Raw genomic sequence first — 16,123 nt, forward strand, 5'->3', positions numbered from 1 at the left:
CATGTAACATTTAACACAGAATGTCAGAAACTGTCCTTCCTTTGATGATTGTTTCTAAACTGCAAAGAAGCAAGACGTGCCTCAAGGACTCTTTCGCAGCACAACAGGACTCCTACCAGCTCTGCTGCCTGGTCCTCTGTTCCTCCTCAGTGTTGTTGGAGACATTTCTCTCTTTTACATTTTTAACAAACGGCCTTATGTAAGCATCTGCTCAAGCACAGCAGAATGGGAGCTGACATTTCAAAGGGCTGGTTCGTGAGCTTTATGAATGCACCAACCCCGAATTTCTGCCTTGACTTCATTTATCACGCCTAACGACCGGCTGACAGAGTGAAGGCCGTCCGTCATCACCCCCAAACAGCCCCCCGCCCCGCTTTCCACTCCTTCATTCCCCCCTTCTCGCCCTTTCCCCCCCCCCTCCCTTCTGTGTCCGACAAGCTAAACACAGCACGTTTCTCCTCCATCTGCGGCTCCTGTGCTCGGCAGCGTTCTCCTGGTGGAAGTGCAGGACTTGCCCTTTTCAATCTCAGGAACAACAGACAAGGCTCTCCTGCCGTGGGGTCGACAGGCTTCTCTGTCGGGTGTCTTAAAGATGTTAAATGCAGAATCTGGGAAGTTGTGAAGACTTTATGGGGAAGACTCCCTGTAGCCTCATCATTTTAGTTTGGAGATTTTCTGGTTTTCATGGGGTGAGGTCATGAGGGGACAGATGTTTTTATCTCAGTAAGTTCTTTAACTTCTGTGCAGCACTGTTTCCCACGTACAAGAACTGCTGATCAGTCGTGGTTACTGCCCGATATGCTGATAAATCTGAAGCTAAAATGATCCATATTTGTTATTTCACTTCATAAAAAACAAACTTTAAAGGCTTTTAGTTGATCTCTGACAATAACGCTGCTTTACTAGAGATGCATCCAACACTCTGACATGCTGGAATTAGAATCACGAGCCAAACGGCAAATACATCAGTATTATTTTTAACACCGTGATGGAAAAATGAAATCATGCTTTAAATTACATTTTGAATGAAGTAGTTTTAGAACAGCCTTGCTCATGGAGTTTTATGTGTTTTGATTCCAGAGAAGTTTGATTTATTTAAACAAAAACTCGTAAACTTACATCCAAAGTGTCTTCATTGATCACAACCATGCCCATGTTCTTCGTCAGCAATTTGCAGGAATGTCCTGCAAAAAAACAAACAAACAAAAAAAATCTTAAGCAAAAATATAGGAGCACATATAAAATACATAAAACTTTTAATTATAAAATTATAGTTGCCTTAATGTAAAGAGTCCAGTTAGCTCATCACAAACCTGCATCCACACGCAAATATTAAATATATAAAACAACGTTTAAAGGGATCCAATTAAAATTTTACAGCTCAAAGCAAGTGTCTCAGCACATGACTAATGAGTTTGGTTTACAAGAGTTTGTCAGTTTCCTGTTTTAATAGGCAGTTACAACTCCGAGTTACCCAACATGGCTCTCGAGGGAGCGTTTCCCTCAGCTTTTGGCGGGGACAGATGCTCAGGGTCACCAGCGAGGTGGTAGAGGGCGCCTCCCATTGGGGAAAACAGAAATATTTCATGAACTGAAGCCTTCAGCTCAGTGCTGTGGCTGCATGAAGGGCTGCCATCTGTGGCCATAACCACATAAATATTTGTGGGCTTCTACACTTTGCTTCTGTCTGGAAAGGGATTTTAGTTTCTTTAAGGGGGTTACCACAAAGCCTCTGTTTGTGGATATATGGGTGGCATTCTGAGTGAAACGTAGACAACACAAAACACATAGCTGAACAATAGTGCACCCACAGTATGCACAAACACACACACATGTACATAGAGAGGAAATGAGCAAACTTCACCTCCAGAGTCAAAAGCAAACAGGGCGGGGCGGGGGGGCGGGGGGGGGGGGGGGGGGGCTGTGTCTGGCAGATTGTTTTCTTAAGTGCAAAGGTGCAAACGTCCAAAAATTTGCCAATGTGTGCAAAACGTCTCCCCATCTGGACGCAGCCTCTCAGTCGCTCCCCTCCCCCCGTCCATACTGCCCTCCCTTTAATATGTTTACCTTTAGCTCATTTGACTTTTCTCTTTTTTTTAATGTCACCAAAGTTAAATTCCTGCCCCCCCCCCCCATCTCAGGCAGAACCAAACACGGCTCCCACAGGGTTTGAGGAATGTGTAGCAGTGACACTTGTGTCGGGCTAATCTGGAAGTTTGCCTCGGGAGCAACAATTAGAAACACAAACTTTAGCAGCAAAAGCCACTCAAACAGGGTAACATGCTGATGGGATGTTGAGACGAAGAATGGGGGCTTGAAATTATTGTAAAATGACGGGAAGAGGAACAGGTCAACATAATGGGGGCTCAGGGGCTCATATGTGTATGGTCAGATAAGGGATGGTGTTTGCTTTTTGGTCCCTCTCTGCTTAAGGACCTGATGCTCCCTCCAGCCACACTTAACTGAAGCTGTTTTCCTAACTGATCGGCCGGCTCTTTCCTTTCAGTAAATCCTGGCTCTTACCTGCCTTGAGAGTTACGTGCACACAGACTCCTCTCAGCTAGCAGCTCATAGCAGCGAGAGCGTGTCCAAGCAAACATTTTGTCAGACAGCCTAAAAGCATCAGAGTTTCTTTATCGTACGTCTTCATACTTCAGGTTTAGGGACAAACTAGATTCAGGACAATCACTTCAGAGCTTCGAATCAGCACACCTGTATGCTTTACAAATAAGAATATTATTGCATTAACAAAGGTTTCATTTAATGAGTATGCCAGTGTTACGTGCCAAAAGTGGCACTTGGGTGGTTTCGGCCACCTCCACATGTTAAATAATGTCCTGGCCTGAATTCAGGTGTCTGATTTGGCTAAAGGTGCACCATAAACGCTGCCAATTGGTATCATCTTTCAGTGAGGAAAGTAGTAAAAAAATAAAGTAAATATTAAGCAGAATTTTTACAGAGCAGCCCAGTCAAAAGGCGAACCTGTAAAAATACTTGCAGTGAGCACGGGCTTCTGCTGCTCACATCTGGGCACAGTGGGTACAAAGGGCTGATTCAGTGAGAGGCAGGAGCAGCAGCAGCAGCCACAAACGGAGGTACTTTCATATCTGTTTTTTCTGACTGTATTCAAGGTCGATCCATTCGTTTGATTTGCCCACGTCGAGCGCAGAACGAAGAAGAACACAAACCCAAACGGACAACCAGCGTTAGTCATTCACCTTCTGATAATATCAGCAAAACCTCTGCTGGACACGTGAGACGCGCCTGCTTGTGTACATGTGCGTGTTATTATTTCATGTCAGTGCAGGGCGCTCATACATCATCTGGCATTCTGCGACGCACGCTTTCACGAGATCTGTGTGACAGAAACATTCAGCTCGTCAGCTGTTTGTCTTTGTGAAGAATGGCTGGATACCTGTGAGAGGCTGGCATGCACGTTAGCACAGGAAAAAATCAGGCTTGCAGGGACTTTCCTTTTGGTTTGAGACCTCGTACACAAATAAGGTTAAAGTGCATCGTGAAGCACAAACAAGAAGGAAAATAGCTGTTGTTGCTTCTGCATAACAGGGGGTTCAATCTTACATCAGTCTGTTTTTGGCAGTTTGGCAGCCTTGAAGTAGGCTGATATCTGACCTTTGTGTTGCGCCCCGTTTCTGGTAAAAATACTAATAATTGTACCGATAAAACCACACGACACATAAAAACAAAGCTTGGAAACCATCCGGTCATAAGTGCGGCTGCTCACCAATATTGATGGCTGTTTCCTGTTTGTCCCCAGTCAGGATCCAGATCTTTATGTCAGCCTTCATTAGAGTCTCGATGGTCTCCGGCACTTTATCCTGGAGCTTATCCTCGATGGCGGTGGCGCCCAGGAGCTGCAGGTTCTGCACCAAAGAAAGTCAGTAAACAAGTCAGTTAGTGAGGATCATAACACAGGAAGGCCTTTAAAACGTCACGTGTCAGGCAAACATCTGAGCCGGGATAGTGTCACTCACTCGGTCGAGCTTTCCCTCATCAGCCGCTCTTGTTTATCACCGAGTAAAAACCGCAGCGGCGGCCTTGAGGGGTTTTGGATCCGTTACTGTGCCCCTGCATCTGTTTGCATCTATAGACACGATCTCTCCCACACAAGCACACCCACAAAATGCTGTTTTTTCCCAGGAAACTCTGTGTTGCTCTGTGGCTGTGGGCTTGTATGGGCACATCGCAGGGCCAAAGGGTTGACAAGACCCAGGGGTGGAGGGGAGACAGGAGCCAGCAGAGGAAAGGCTCTGGAAGCTCTTTAAGCTGTGACCTTACTGCCTGGACGTCTGTAGGTCTGTCCACGCTAATCACTGGGAACCACACAGCCCGGAAAACTATGCCTGGGAAGGACCATGACTGGATGTGACAAACTTTCCTTTGCCTTTTCATCGTAAGCCTTTCATTTCTTTCTGTGGCTGCTGTTAAAGGCACTCTTTGTAAATCATGATACAAGTGCCAGTTGAATCAGAGAGAAACGGTGTCGCAGTCAGTCTGTTGCTGGTAGAGTCTGTCCAGTATATGTAGCTCAAAGTTTCCACTGGGACAAAGACTCTCACGGTGTATGAATCCACCACTGCTGCTTCTGATGTGTTAAAATGAATGTTCACAGTGGAGCTAGTATAAGAAAATAGGCTAAAGCAGATGACTTTGCATTGACAAACAGTAAACAGTAAATACACTTGTACTTAGATCAGTCAGGGATCATAAAAGTATCCCCTGCAGTAGAGCAGTGAGAAATAAATGTGGAAAAATAATGAAGAATTAGATATTAAAAAGCTAAAACAGCGTATCAATACAAAACAATTGTTTTTAAAATAACAATCAGGATCAAACAGAAAGATTTTCCACATAACACGTAATCAGCGTTAAGAAATGATGAGAAGGAGAAACGGCTGGAACGTCTCCATCCTCAACATTTCACTGTAACTCCACTGCGCCCCCCTGTGGCATCACTGTGTGCAAGTGTGGGTGGCCCTCACCCTGGCCCAATCACAATCACCCTTTGGTCATCTAGTCCTCCAAAGGCTACCTCTTCATCCCCAAAACAGGAGGCCTTACCTCCCCTGACTGCAGAAACAGAGGGGTGGGACGAGGGGTTGGGGTTGGGCCGCAGTGCCACGCTCTGCTCATTTGGCAATGCGCGTTAAATTTTTCTCTCTGAAAGCTTTTATGTTTATTTCATGATTGATTGCCCTCGTTTGTTTTGGGCAGCCGAGAGCAGCCATGACGAACCTGCCAAGTGGCTGATTTACTCTGTGGCTTCCTGTGTTTGACTAGCGCTTCCACACAGACCCACCTCACAGAAACCGACTCTACCTGCTGGTGAAACTTAGAAAAACACACGATTTTGAACTTCTGCAGGTTTCCAGACGTTATTTCATTTTCCCACTAGTTACACTTCAGCTCAAGGCCAGTCTGACTCTTTTCTTCCTATAAAATGCTACGCATTAGGGAAAGTGCCGCGTTTAACCAGATGAAAAGCTTTGTGCTCTTGTCAGTCATTCTGGATTCTGCAATAAAAAATAGGCCTTTGAGAAAAACCGACACAGTGCACACAAACAGGACGTCGCTTAACAAACCTTCTCTATCAGTTCGTAGCTCTCCTCCAGTTTTAAGGCTCTGTTCTGCAGGGAGGTGCAGGCTCTGTGGTGGATCTCCAACCACTGCTGATAGGACGATTCACTGATGTCTGCCACCGCGAAGCACAGAGTGCGCAGTCCTGCAAGGTTAAAAGCAGCATCGCAACATTTGGGTCAAATGTCATCGTTCTGACTGTTTAACATTTCAAAACACTGATTTACTGACGAGACTGCTCTGTGATGTTAAACGTGTTACACAGATGACGTGCAGACGACACCAGTCCTGCTTACTGTACAGTTCAATGAAAAACGCTGCTAGTCAGCTGGATTTCTGACCATATTAATCAATACAATACGCAGCATGAACTCCAGCAAAATAACCTGATACTGTTCAAATCAAATCTAAACCATCAGATTTAGATTTAAATCTTGCATTCGAAGCAGGTTACTCAGACACCATCACTGTATCACTTCACCTATTCAGATTATACATTTGCTTAAAGTCCATTTTTCATATTTTTGGGGGGTAAATAAAAGGTGCCAAAGGGTCACTAACATACGCTAAATAGGAGCTGAGAAAAGCAGCAGCTGTGTTTGTTGGAGAAAGCGCTTCAGGTTAGTGCGGTCAACTGATCACGTCATGGTAACTTCCCCAGTTACAGACTTGGATTAACAGCTATTTGTATGTATTACATTTAATAAAATTATGTTTAAAAATGTCATTAAATTCAATTAAATTTAAAATTCAGATCAGCTATCTTAGCATAAGAAAAATAAGAGCATTTCCATCAAAACATTTCAGTTTTTGTAAATTTTCTGAAATGTTCTGTTATTAAAATGTTTATCTATTACTATTGGGGCGATCGTGGCTCAAGAGTTGGGAGTTCGTCTTGTAATCGTAAGGTTGCCGGTTCGAGCCCCGGCTTGAACAGTCTCGGTTGTTGTGTCCTTGGGCGAGACACTTCACCCGTTTCCTACTGGTGGTGGTCAGAGGGGCCGATGGCGCCAGTGTCAGTGTCAGTGCGCCCCAGGGTGGCTGTGGCTACAATGTAGCTGCATCACCAGTTTGTGAATGTGTGGATGACTGGATGCGTAAAGTGCTTTGGGGTCCTTAGGACCAAGTAAAGTGCTATACAAACACAGGCCATTTACTTATTTACTTTGGTGTCGTATGAATGGCCATGTCAGGAGGAAAAGCTACACAACTTTTGATAACACAGTCCAATTCCAGCTCGCCGGCTATATGTTCGACACCCCTGCCTTAAAAATGGGAAATGAAGGCAAACAGACCGTTTTGGTCCATGAAGATGTTTTACCTCTAATTTAAGAAGCTTCTTCAGCTCTATAAACTGATGGCGAGACCCCACTGGTGGGACTGCCCCCAGGAGTCACTGACCCACCAGGTAATCACGTGAGACATAAAGGATCATGAGAGCAAAAGTCTGAATCAAGGCGTGGCTCATTGGCTCAAAAGGACCCTTTTCATCATGTGATTTATTAAGGTCACAAAGGTCAAGGCTCACTTGGGTTGACAAGACCCGAATACCAAAGATGAAGCGCAATCAGTGAGGAACACTGAGGAGAATCACCTCGACAGGACTCAGCTGTGCATCCTGAAGGAGAAAGGTCACTGTTTCAGGCTGTTTGGGAGAAAGGAGGTCATCATCAGATATGAACGGCACCAGCTCCCTTTATCGCTTCATGAAATCCCCGTTCACACCTTCAACCATGTGACCTGAACAAATCACATGATAGGGGGCGGGGCAGGGTCTCAGGAAGGCTTCACACCTCGGCTCATGTGACTCTTAACAGCTCACATTACAGGGTGGTTCAGTGACTCACAACACCACCAGCTCTATAAAATGACTCTGCAGCAATTTACAGAACTGAAGACGCCTCCAGAACGGGAGGTGAAAATCTCTGAACCACAAACGAGTCCAGTCGCCGTCATTCAAGCACTTAAGTACCTTGACCTGGTTGACTGAGAACCTACAGATGTATGAATAAAGTGTAAAAATCTTTAATGTACAGGAATACACTGGAAAAACAGATGCTTGGGAGCGCTACTGAAGTGTAGAGCTGTGACTCGATATGTTCCACATATTTTTACTAGAATTCATGGTTAAAAACACTTTTTAATAAGAATAACTCTAATAGGCTGCAGAATGACATTTCCACAGTTGGTTACCCACATGAAGACATTTTTATGTCTAAATATTTGATTGAGGTGTTGTCTCATTAATTTGCACTTTAAATGAGACAAATGTCCGAGACACTGACTGAAGAATCCTAGTCTGAAACATGTTATGGGATCAAAATGGCAAAAGTGACCAGTAGATAAAGTCGGTTTTCATCTGTAGCATCTCGACTGGGAATTACTGGGCCTGAAGATCCTCACAATCTGTCCCGGATGCTAAATTTAGCACACATCAAATATTCCTAATGACATCATTTTGCTGGTGTCTCACAAGGGGGCAGTGTGATCACAGAACAAGCAGCAGAGTGTGTGGTGCAGTTTCCTTCAGCCTTGTGTTAAAATTACAGCAGAATATTCCCACTAGAAGGAAATTTCCATTAAATAATGCATGAGAGGAAAGGCTCTCAGGAAGAGGAAGTTTGTTTACTTCTGTCCAGAGATAACGCAGGGATGTACAGCATCCTGAAAAGATGCATTCTTTGTGGCAGACAGGGGGCGATGTTAGTCCACTCACCTTCAGTGGCAAACTGCTCCAGGTGCTTCAATGTGATCTCTTTGTACCTGGAGCTGTCTGCCAGGCGGTCATAGATCACTGTGTCCTGAAGGGAAACAAACACTCGCTGGTTACTGACACCCAGAGAGGAAAGAAAGAAGCACCTGGACTTGTGCTACTTTGCAAATGTGGGTCTACGGCTGCATTCGGCCCATGTAGAAGCACTTCATGTTCCTACTCAGATAACTCGAGCTATTTGTATTAAAAAAGAGACTTTTGGTGCAGCCATATATCTGCACTAAGAATAACCAGTTCCATCCACTGGTTATTGTTTATGAATAAATGGGAAAAAGCTCGTTAAAAGATGAATCATCATCGGATGAAAACAAATGCTTTCTGTCGTCTGGTGGTTCAGTACAATCCAGTTTTCCTACTCAAACCCAAATAGCCAATCGAGCGCTGCCTACAAACAGACACCTGAACGCTATCTCGTCCCTTCTCCACAGATTAGGGTGTTGCAATAACCGTGTATTGGTGATACCTGTAACATTTAAAAATAAAATATTGATGTTGTGTTATACTGTGCAATCACGTTTGTATTATATCCACAGCACAAAACTGTTGATCCGATTAAATCTCACTGGGGATTAAATGCAGTCTGGCCATAACGTTTATTTGTTATGTGATGTGTGAAATGTGATCTCGCTTCATCCTGTCACCCAATGAAAAGATTTCCTGACATGAGCGAGAGGCAATAAGGAGAGAAGATGATGGTGATGACCTGTCACGCGTTGCTATGGAGAGAGACAGACACTCACAGCTCCTTTGCAGTAGAGGCGGATCTTCCCAGATGGCGTGCGCATGATGACTGACATCCTCTTCCTTGCGCTAAGCGATAAAAAAAGCCAAGAGAGAGAGAGAGGGAAGAAGAAGGTGGAATAAGGAGAGAAAAAACAGCACAGTGTGTTAGCACGATGCTAAAGTAATGCATGATGAGCTAGCACACTGACAACAAAGAGGTGGGTAACGAGATAGCCCCACTGTGGTCACATGGTTACTAGGATTCATTAGTTAATTAATGATGATGCTGCTGAAACAGAAGATTCTGTAGTAAAAGATGTTAAATATGGCTGATGGTGCATATGCATAATAAAAACATAATAACTGTACCTCGTAAACTCCAGCACATGAAGCAGTTCATATCTTTCCTCTGTTCCAACCTGACGTGAAAGAGACGTGAGAGTTAACATAATTCAGAAGGAGACTCTTCAACCTCCGTCTTCTGAGACGAGTTATCTTAAGTAGCACAGCCGAGCTGCCATCCTCCTCCAATCAGCTTTAATTGCACTTAAATGTGTTTATCAGTTGCTTGCACTGAGCCGATGGAAGGAGAATAACAAGGTAAAATTCAATTAACTTTCTTAATTGTGGACACTGCAGGTACAAGACAGAGTGATTAAAGTAGATGCTTCGAGCTTTAGAGAGTCTAATAAAGATTAAGAAATTGGACAAACGTCCAGGAGACGAGATGTTCCCACCAAAAAGGGGCGAAAAAGAGAGGAAACGGCTCTGGCCTTTCAGCCTCAGGCGCTTTGAGTGCAATCATCAGGTTAGCCAATTAGCAGAACAACAGGATGAGTGACCTGGACACACTGCATCAGCTCAGGATATAATCACGGCAAATGTTGTTTTTCCATCACATCAAACCACTTTTAGTGCAGTGTATTTGTTTTAGACAAATGTCATGAAGTACAGTGAAATAGACAAGAGGATAGTTTACAGATGTGACTTATTTAGATGCCGACCAGAGCGCGATGATGCCAGTATCATAGATTAAGCAGATCTGTATAATGGGCTGTTTGCCTTTCTTTAACTTGTTTTGTCCAACTTACAATTTCCACAATGACGCTGTCTGGGGTTCTGCCAGAAAACACGAAGCCAAGGTTTCGTGCTGCTCTCACTAAAGCGCCTTCATCTGGGGAGCAAAGAAAATGTTACAGATAAAAACACAAATATCCACGGTAACATTGAGCCTGGTGTTTGCCACAACAGCCATGTTTCACAGGTGCTGCATGAACCTGGTTCAGTACAGTGACTGACACCTGTGATCCAGCTTCCCTACAGCGTGCACGGGGATGAAAGAGCTCTGTTTTTTTATAGTTCACTTAACCAGCAGCTCTCTGCAGCCGCTCTAAAAACCTCAAAGCTTCACATGAACACGACTGTTTGAAGCAATCCAAGCCCCCAAAAAGTCATCAGCAAAATGAAGATGAAGCTTATTTTCGAATCAAAGTATTCATCAGTTCTCTAATAAACATATTTAAAATGATCAGGATATGTCGACCTATTTGACAAACTGCAGCCGTGTGTTTGTACATTATAAACTGATGTCAAAGGCTTTTTCCTTTAACCTCCCAGGACCTGCGTCCACATATGTGGACGTCACATTTTGGGTTATTTAGACCAAAATACTCAAGTTTGCTCTACAAGGGCCTGATATGCACTTATACTGCTGCTGTCCTATCAAAATTGTAAACGAATTTCCTCATATGTGGCTCTGATTTTTCTTAAAAACAAAAATAAGGTTAAAAAAATAAATCTGGTAATTCTTTGTTTTTACATTCATTGGGCCCCGATGTTCCCAGATATCAAAGAGAAATGAAAAATGCTGCCGTGGAAGAGTTCAGGTCTCAGGAGGTTAAACCTGCTGGTCTCTTCAGAAATCTGCATTATTTTCAGGAAACATAACTTCTGCTGTTAAGAGCGATCTCTATGCATTAGCACTAAAACCTCCTTTTCTTAGAGTCTCTGTGGTGGATTTCACCTCATCTAATGTTTGTCATGGTGGCGACTTTGATGTTCAGAAACATGTTATGTGTTTAATTCCCTGATGGACAGCTGTCTCCGTCTGAGAGGGGGCGCAGTGAGCCTTTAAAGAACAGCTGATTTCATTTTATAATACGATTCCTGGCTCGTGCGCTCTGATGATTACATAAATGTCTTTATGAAATACTGCAGCCTGGAGGCTGTAGTGGTGTGTCCCATTTGCTGTGACACAAAGGTCGCTGGATGGAAAATTAAATACTACAACAAAGAGAAATATCAAGGACACACACGACCGTTTATGCAGAGCACCTGGATCCAGACTCAGCTGCACAACTAGCCATTTAAAACCTGCTCTTTCAGACGTGCAGTTTTGAACCTACTGGTACAGGAGAGGTGGAGAATTACACAGAAACTTGTCACTGGGCAAAATCAAAGGAAAGGAGAAGTTTTTCGACTCTTACACTTGTCTTTGACACGTTAAATCACAGCAACATGTGTCGAGAGCTCGTTCTTTTCTATTTTTAGCTGCTGTTGGGATGCATGTGTTAAGACGACAGCTAAGCTCACACTGTGCCATCGGAGCTTCAAATAAGCAGAAGCAGGCGGCCAGCCGTGCTGCTCCATTATATATCAGCGAACAACAGATTTTAGTATTAACGAGTTATTTGTATATTTGTCTCAGTGAAATCCTTCATGTCTTCAGCTGTAATGATTATCATCATAGATTCATTCTGCAGAAGCTATAGATTTATTTATTTTACATCCGGGTAAATGTTGAAAATGAAAATCTGACAACACGCTGCGTCACAAACAACGCCAGAATCAAGAAGACGTCTGGTAAATTTAAATTACAGTGTGTAAACAGACACACGCTGTAATAACACTGTGTACGGGATATACCTGGAGATGCAGCTTGGTAGATGATTTTTCCGTCCATGCGTTCAGGGACTGCAGTGTGACAGATGGCCATCATGGTCATGAACTCCAGGATAACAGCAGCTGTAGGCTACAGGAAGAAGAAGGGACACTTTGACTTTTAATGTTCTTTCATAAAACATGTAACAGAAGCAAAACAACTACAGTATTGTAGGAAGAGACAGCAAGGACAGAGTGCACACTGACAGAGCATAACCAACCTGCAGCCACACACACAACCTGCTACAGCAGCCACTACAAATGTGAGGGAGCCGTCAGATTTACAGACAGCTTCTATTAATACTGGTACGCACCGCAGAGTCAACTGTCTGCTAGAGCATTTATTTAACGTTTTATAAAACCAGACCAAATAAGTTTGCTGCATCACGAGCACAAAAAACAACTTTACTATCAGTTCTTTTGAACTGCCGTTTCCTTTTTGCCAACTATAATCACAAATCTACACTTAACGACTGCCAGAATTATATCTAAACACAAAGACTGAATCCTCATCACCATTATTAATTGCCGTTCTGACGCTTGATGAATTTCCTTCACGTCGTGTAGCGCCTAAAGATTTATGACTCCGTTTGTTTCAAAGCCAGTCTAAGCTTTGTCAAACTCTGAAATACATGTGGCTTCAGCACTCAGTAGTCAAGCGTGGAGAGTCTAATGACTGTGGATAACGAGCCAAGAGGATCCCACAGAAACTGCCAGCTGCTGACAGACTCAGCCTCCTCCTCCAGTAGAAACGTGCTTCGTTTAATGAAAGAAGGCCGAACCTACACACTGAGGCATTGTACATTAATGAAGGGAACAGTATGACTAACTTGCCACGGGACAGACCTAGACAGGCATCTGCTGAGGCTGGAGGCCCACCGGCCTGCAGTGACCGACTACAGCCAAGACAGTAATATAAGCAGCCTGCAGGGCTGCAGCAACAACACACAGCAGCCTGGCAGCAAACGTTTGTTAACAGTGAGTTTAATACCAGCCAGTGAATTATGAATACAGGTCTCAGGAACCTGTAGTAACGCATAAAGAAGATAAAAGCCTGAGACTGAGGACATGCTTTCTTTTAAAGTGCTCTCACCTCCTTAATGGGAACTCTGAGGGTTAATATCAGATGTAGGTTTAAATAACACTGGTGTAAGACAGCTACGTAGTGATGGCTTCACTCCCATCTCAAACAAAAGGCTGCAGCCTCACGCAGAGTGTTATTAAATTTGTTCTTTCTGTTGTGATGAGAGGAACAAAGGATCACATGAACGAAGGGGGAGGGGTGACAAATTAAAAGTGCCTCTTCCAAATGGAAATACAGAGTCTATTACAGTCCAGGTGGCTAAGAGAGCCCCCCCTGCCTCAGAGCAGCATGATAATCTGGGCTGACGGGTATCCTCTGAAAGACAGGACAGTGTGTGTGCGTGCACATGTGTGTGATTGAGTGAGGACATGTTTTCTTTTAAAGTGCAGGTAGTGGACAGCTCTCACACCCGGATGAGGGTTGATATCTGATGTAGGTTTAAGGCTAAAAGCAGGTCTTTGTTGATTGCTCTTTAAGGGATCGTTTCATTAAGACTGCTGTCATGGAAACCCAATGACCATAATGGGATTGTCATTGGGAGGTTACTGTGCCACACCAAGTCCAGCCAATAATCACTTGTAAAACCCCAACATGTTGCATGTACACTTCCCTTACAGCCTGCTGTAAAGATGCTAGCAGACGGGCTTTTTTGATTGGCTAAAGTTCATGACACCGACTCCTCTCAGAGGAAAAGCACAAATCTGACAGCAAGACATGAAGGTGGTGGTAAACGAGGCAGACATACAGACCATCTGAACTTTGTTCTGCTGACACAATTCGATGTGACATGAAATACTGCGCTGCCAGCTATCACCCCGAATAACTTCTGGGTAACCTGTGTCACAGCAGCAGTGATGGACACTCATCGCTTCAGACACAGCCCGTGTGGGAAAAGTTTAAGGGGGAGGAGAAAATGAAACTCTGTGGGTGTGGACCATCCACACTAGAGGGGATGCTTATTTCTGTCAACACTCTTACTTCCCCTCTCCTTAGTAACGTTCATGCAAGAAGCGCTCTGAAGGCCATGAGAAGAAGCGCTGGTACCAGGAGAATATCGACTGTTAGGTCAAATGCATCGCATCATTCAGCAGCTCCAGCAGCGATATACAAGTGAAAGTGAAGCACTGATTGTGCATTCATTGAACTAACGTCTTGAAAGTTTGAGGTAATGTTTAAAAACCTTGATATCGCTTTGGTAATTCAGCTCACTATTACTGAGGGTTACGTGGGGTTAGTATTGTTGAGTCCTTCTAGAAGCAAGCATGTGCTGCCACCTAGCACGAGTCGTAAAAAACCTCGAGTAGAGCAGGGCGATATGACCAAAAATATTTATCAGATATAGATTTGAAAATTTGCGATAACGATATAACTGACGATATAATTGACACGAGACAAAATACTTTACAACTCCACAATTTTATTAGTGCAAAAAAACCCATCAATGTATTTTCACTTAAACAAGCAGCTGTTTTTTACATTAAAGTTATATAAAAATTAACAGTGCAAATGCAAATTCCTCGCTGACAGTTTAACCAAAAGGCATTTCCAGTGGAAACTGGCCGACATATCCTCAGCATAACCATGTATAATATCCACAAAACTTAAAAAGAGGTTATACACACACAATACGGTAACATTATGTTGAAGCACAGTAGTATCACTCCGCGAGGCTCCGCCTACGATAGCCGTAATGCTCCAACAATCCATCAAGCGGTGCGGCTTCGTAGCTTAGCAAAGTCGTACTGAAACATTTGACAGATTTTCGAGCGCCGTGCACATAAAATCGTCTCGAGGTCAGTAAACACAACCAGAGTTCATACATAAGGCACACGGGATTATAAGGGGCTCTGTCGACTTTCAGGAAAATCAAAGGATTGATTTTAAGTGCGCCGTATTTTCCAAACAACACGGTAATAACGACGGCCCGCTAGCATGCGCTACCAAAAATAGTGCTTTGTTGTGTATCTGACGGACGAAAGCTAAACCAGTTCCACACCAGTGAAGCTGCAGCATTTTTACAAACCAGTTCTGGTTCATCTGTTTCATTCAACGATCCGCTTTCGCTCTTGTTATTCTCCGTCGCCGCCGTGCCTTTTTCGCCATGTGCGTATTAAAGCAAAGGCACTGCGCATGCGCGTTTTACCCATATTCTATCGCGATATTTCATTTTCTTGTCGTTGCCCAACATTATACCGGTATTACCGTGAACGGTATGATATGGCCCAGCCCTACCTCTGAGCACTTATTTTGAATAACTACACACTCACTGACCATCCTGTCAGGTGAAGGGTTGGAGCCCTTTGGCGTTCAGAGCTGGGAGCTGGAAACATTTCCCTAAGATTTTGCTCTATATTGGAATAATCTCTTAAATCGCCGTTCTTCCCCATTCTGATGCTTCAGCAGGCTGTCTTGAGTCTACATGCCTAAAAGCAAATTTGCCATGTGATTGGCTGATATTAGATATTAAACATTTGTTAATGAGGAGCTGAACACGCATACCTAATAAAATAGCCACGAGCATATATATCAACTTTAATGTTGATGATTTGCTTCTACCAAAGATCTTCATCACTTTGAGCATGCCTACAACGTGTCAGTTCAAAGGACGGTCTTCTTATATGCTACAAGTTACCTTGAAAAAAATGATTAGGGAAAAAACATGCATCTATTATTTATTACAGTCCAGATTATTCAGGCTGCATCGTTACCAACATGCATGCTAACCCTGGTTTCCAAACAGCAGTCAGTTATGAAGCATAATTACAAACTGGCGAGAGGCTATCAATATGAGACTGAAGCAGATCTTAGACAAACTCAATGTGTGGACATATTCTGCTGTCATAACAAAGCAAACATCACAGTGGGATTACTACTTTCCCTGGGCGGTACTACTGCACCTAATTGGATGTGACATTTTGCCTCCTCCACACCACTCTGCAGCTCAGTGACTCAAACAGCCAATCAATCACAGTTTTCACCCACTGCAGGACTACAGGTGGGCATTA

The 16,123-nt window shown here is 43.7% G+C and overlaps 1 protein-coding gene across 4 annotated transcripts in view; it reads right to left on the bottom strand.

Annotated features, from left to right (window-relative positions):
* The window catches only part of atp8a1 (ATPase phospholipid transporting 8A1), a 109,728-nt gene that overhangs the window by 40,781 nt on the left and 52,824 nt on the right, over positions 1 to 16,123 (bottom strand). For all 4 annotated transcript variants that reach the window (XM_087851791.1, XM_087851789.1, XM_087851792.1 and 1 more), the window contains 8 exons: positions 12,020 to 12,125; positions 10,186 to 10,268; positions 9,464 to 9,513; positions 9,112 to 9,181; positions 8,315 to 8,399; positions 5,604 to 5,743; positions 3,746 to 3,884; positions 1,120 to 1,184 (listed from right to left, as the gene is read on the bottom strand). In XM_087851791.1, coding sequence (XP_087707917.1) covers positions 1,120 to 1,184; positions 3,746 to 3,884; positions 5,604 to 5,743; positions 8,315 to 8,399; positions 9,112 to 9,181; positions 9,464 to 9,513; positions 10,186 to 10,268; positions 12,020 to 12,125 — 738 coding nt within the window. The remainder of the gene's footprint in view (positions 1 to 1,119; positions 1,185 to 3,745; positions 3,885 to 5,603; positions 5,744 to 8,314; positions 8,400 to 9,111; positions 9,182 to 9,463; positions 9,514 to 10,185; positions 10,269 to 12,019; positions 12,126 to 16,123) is intronic.

This window comes from Neolamprologus brichardi, chromosome 2 (genome assembly GCF_056152115.1).
Source record: "Neolamprologus brichardi isolate AB-2024 chromosome 2, ASM5615211v1, whole genome shotgun sequence".
NCBI lineage: Eukaryota > Metazoa > Chordata > Actinopteri > Cichliformes > Cichlidae > Neolamprologus > Neolamprologus brichardi.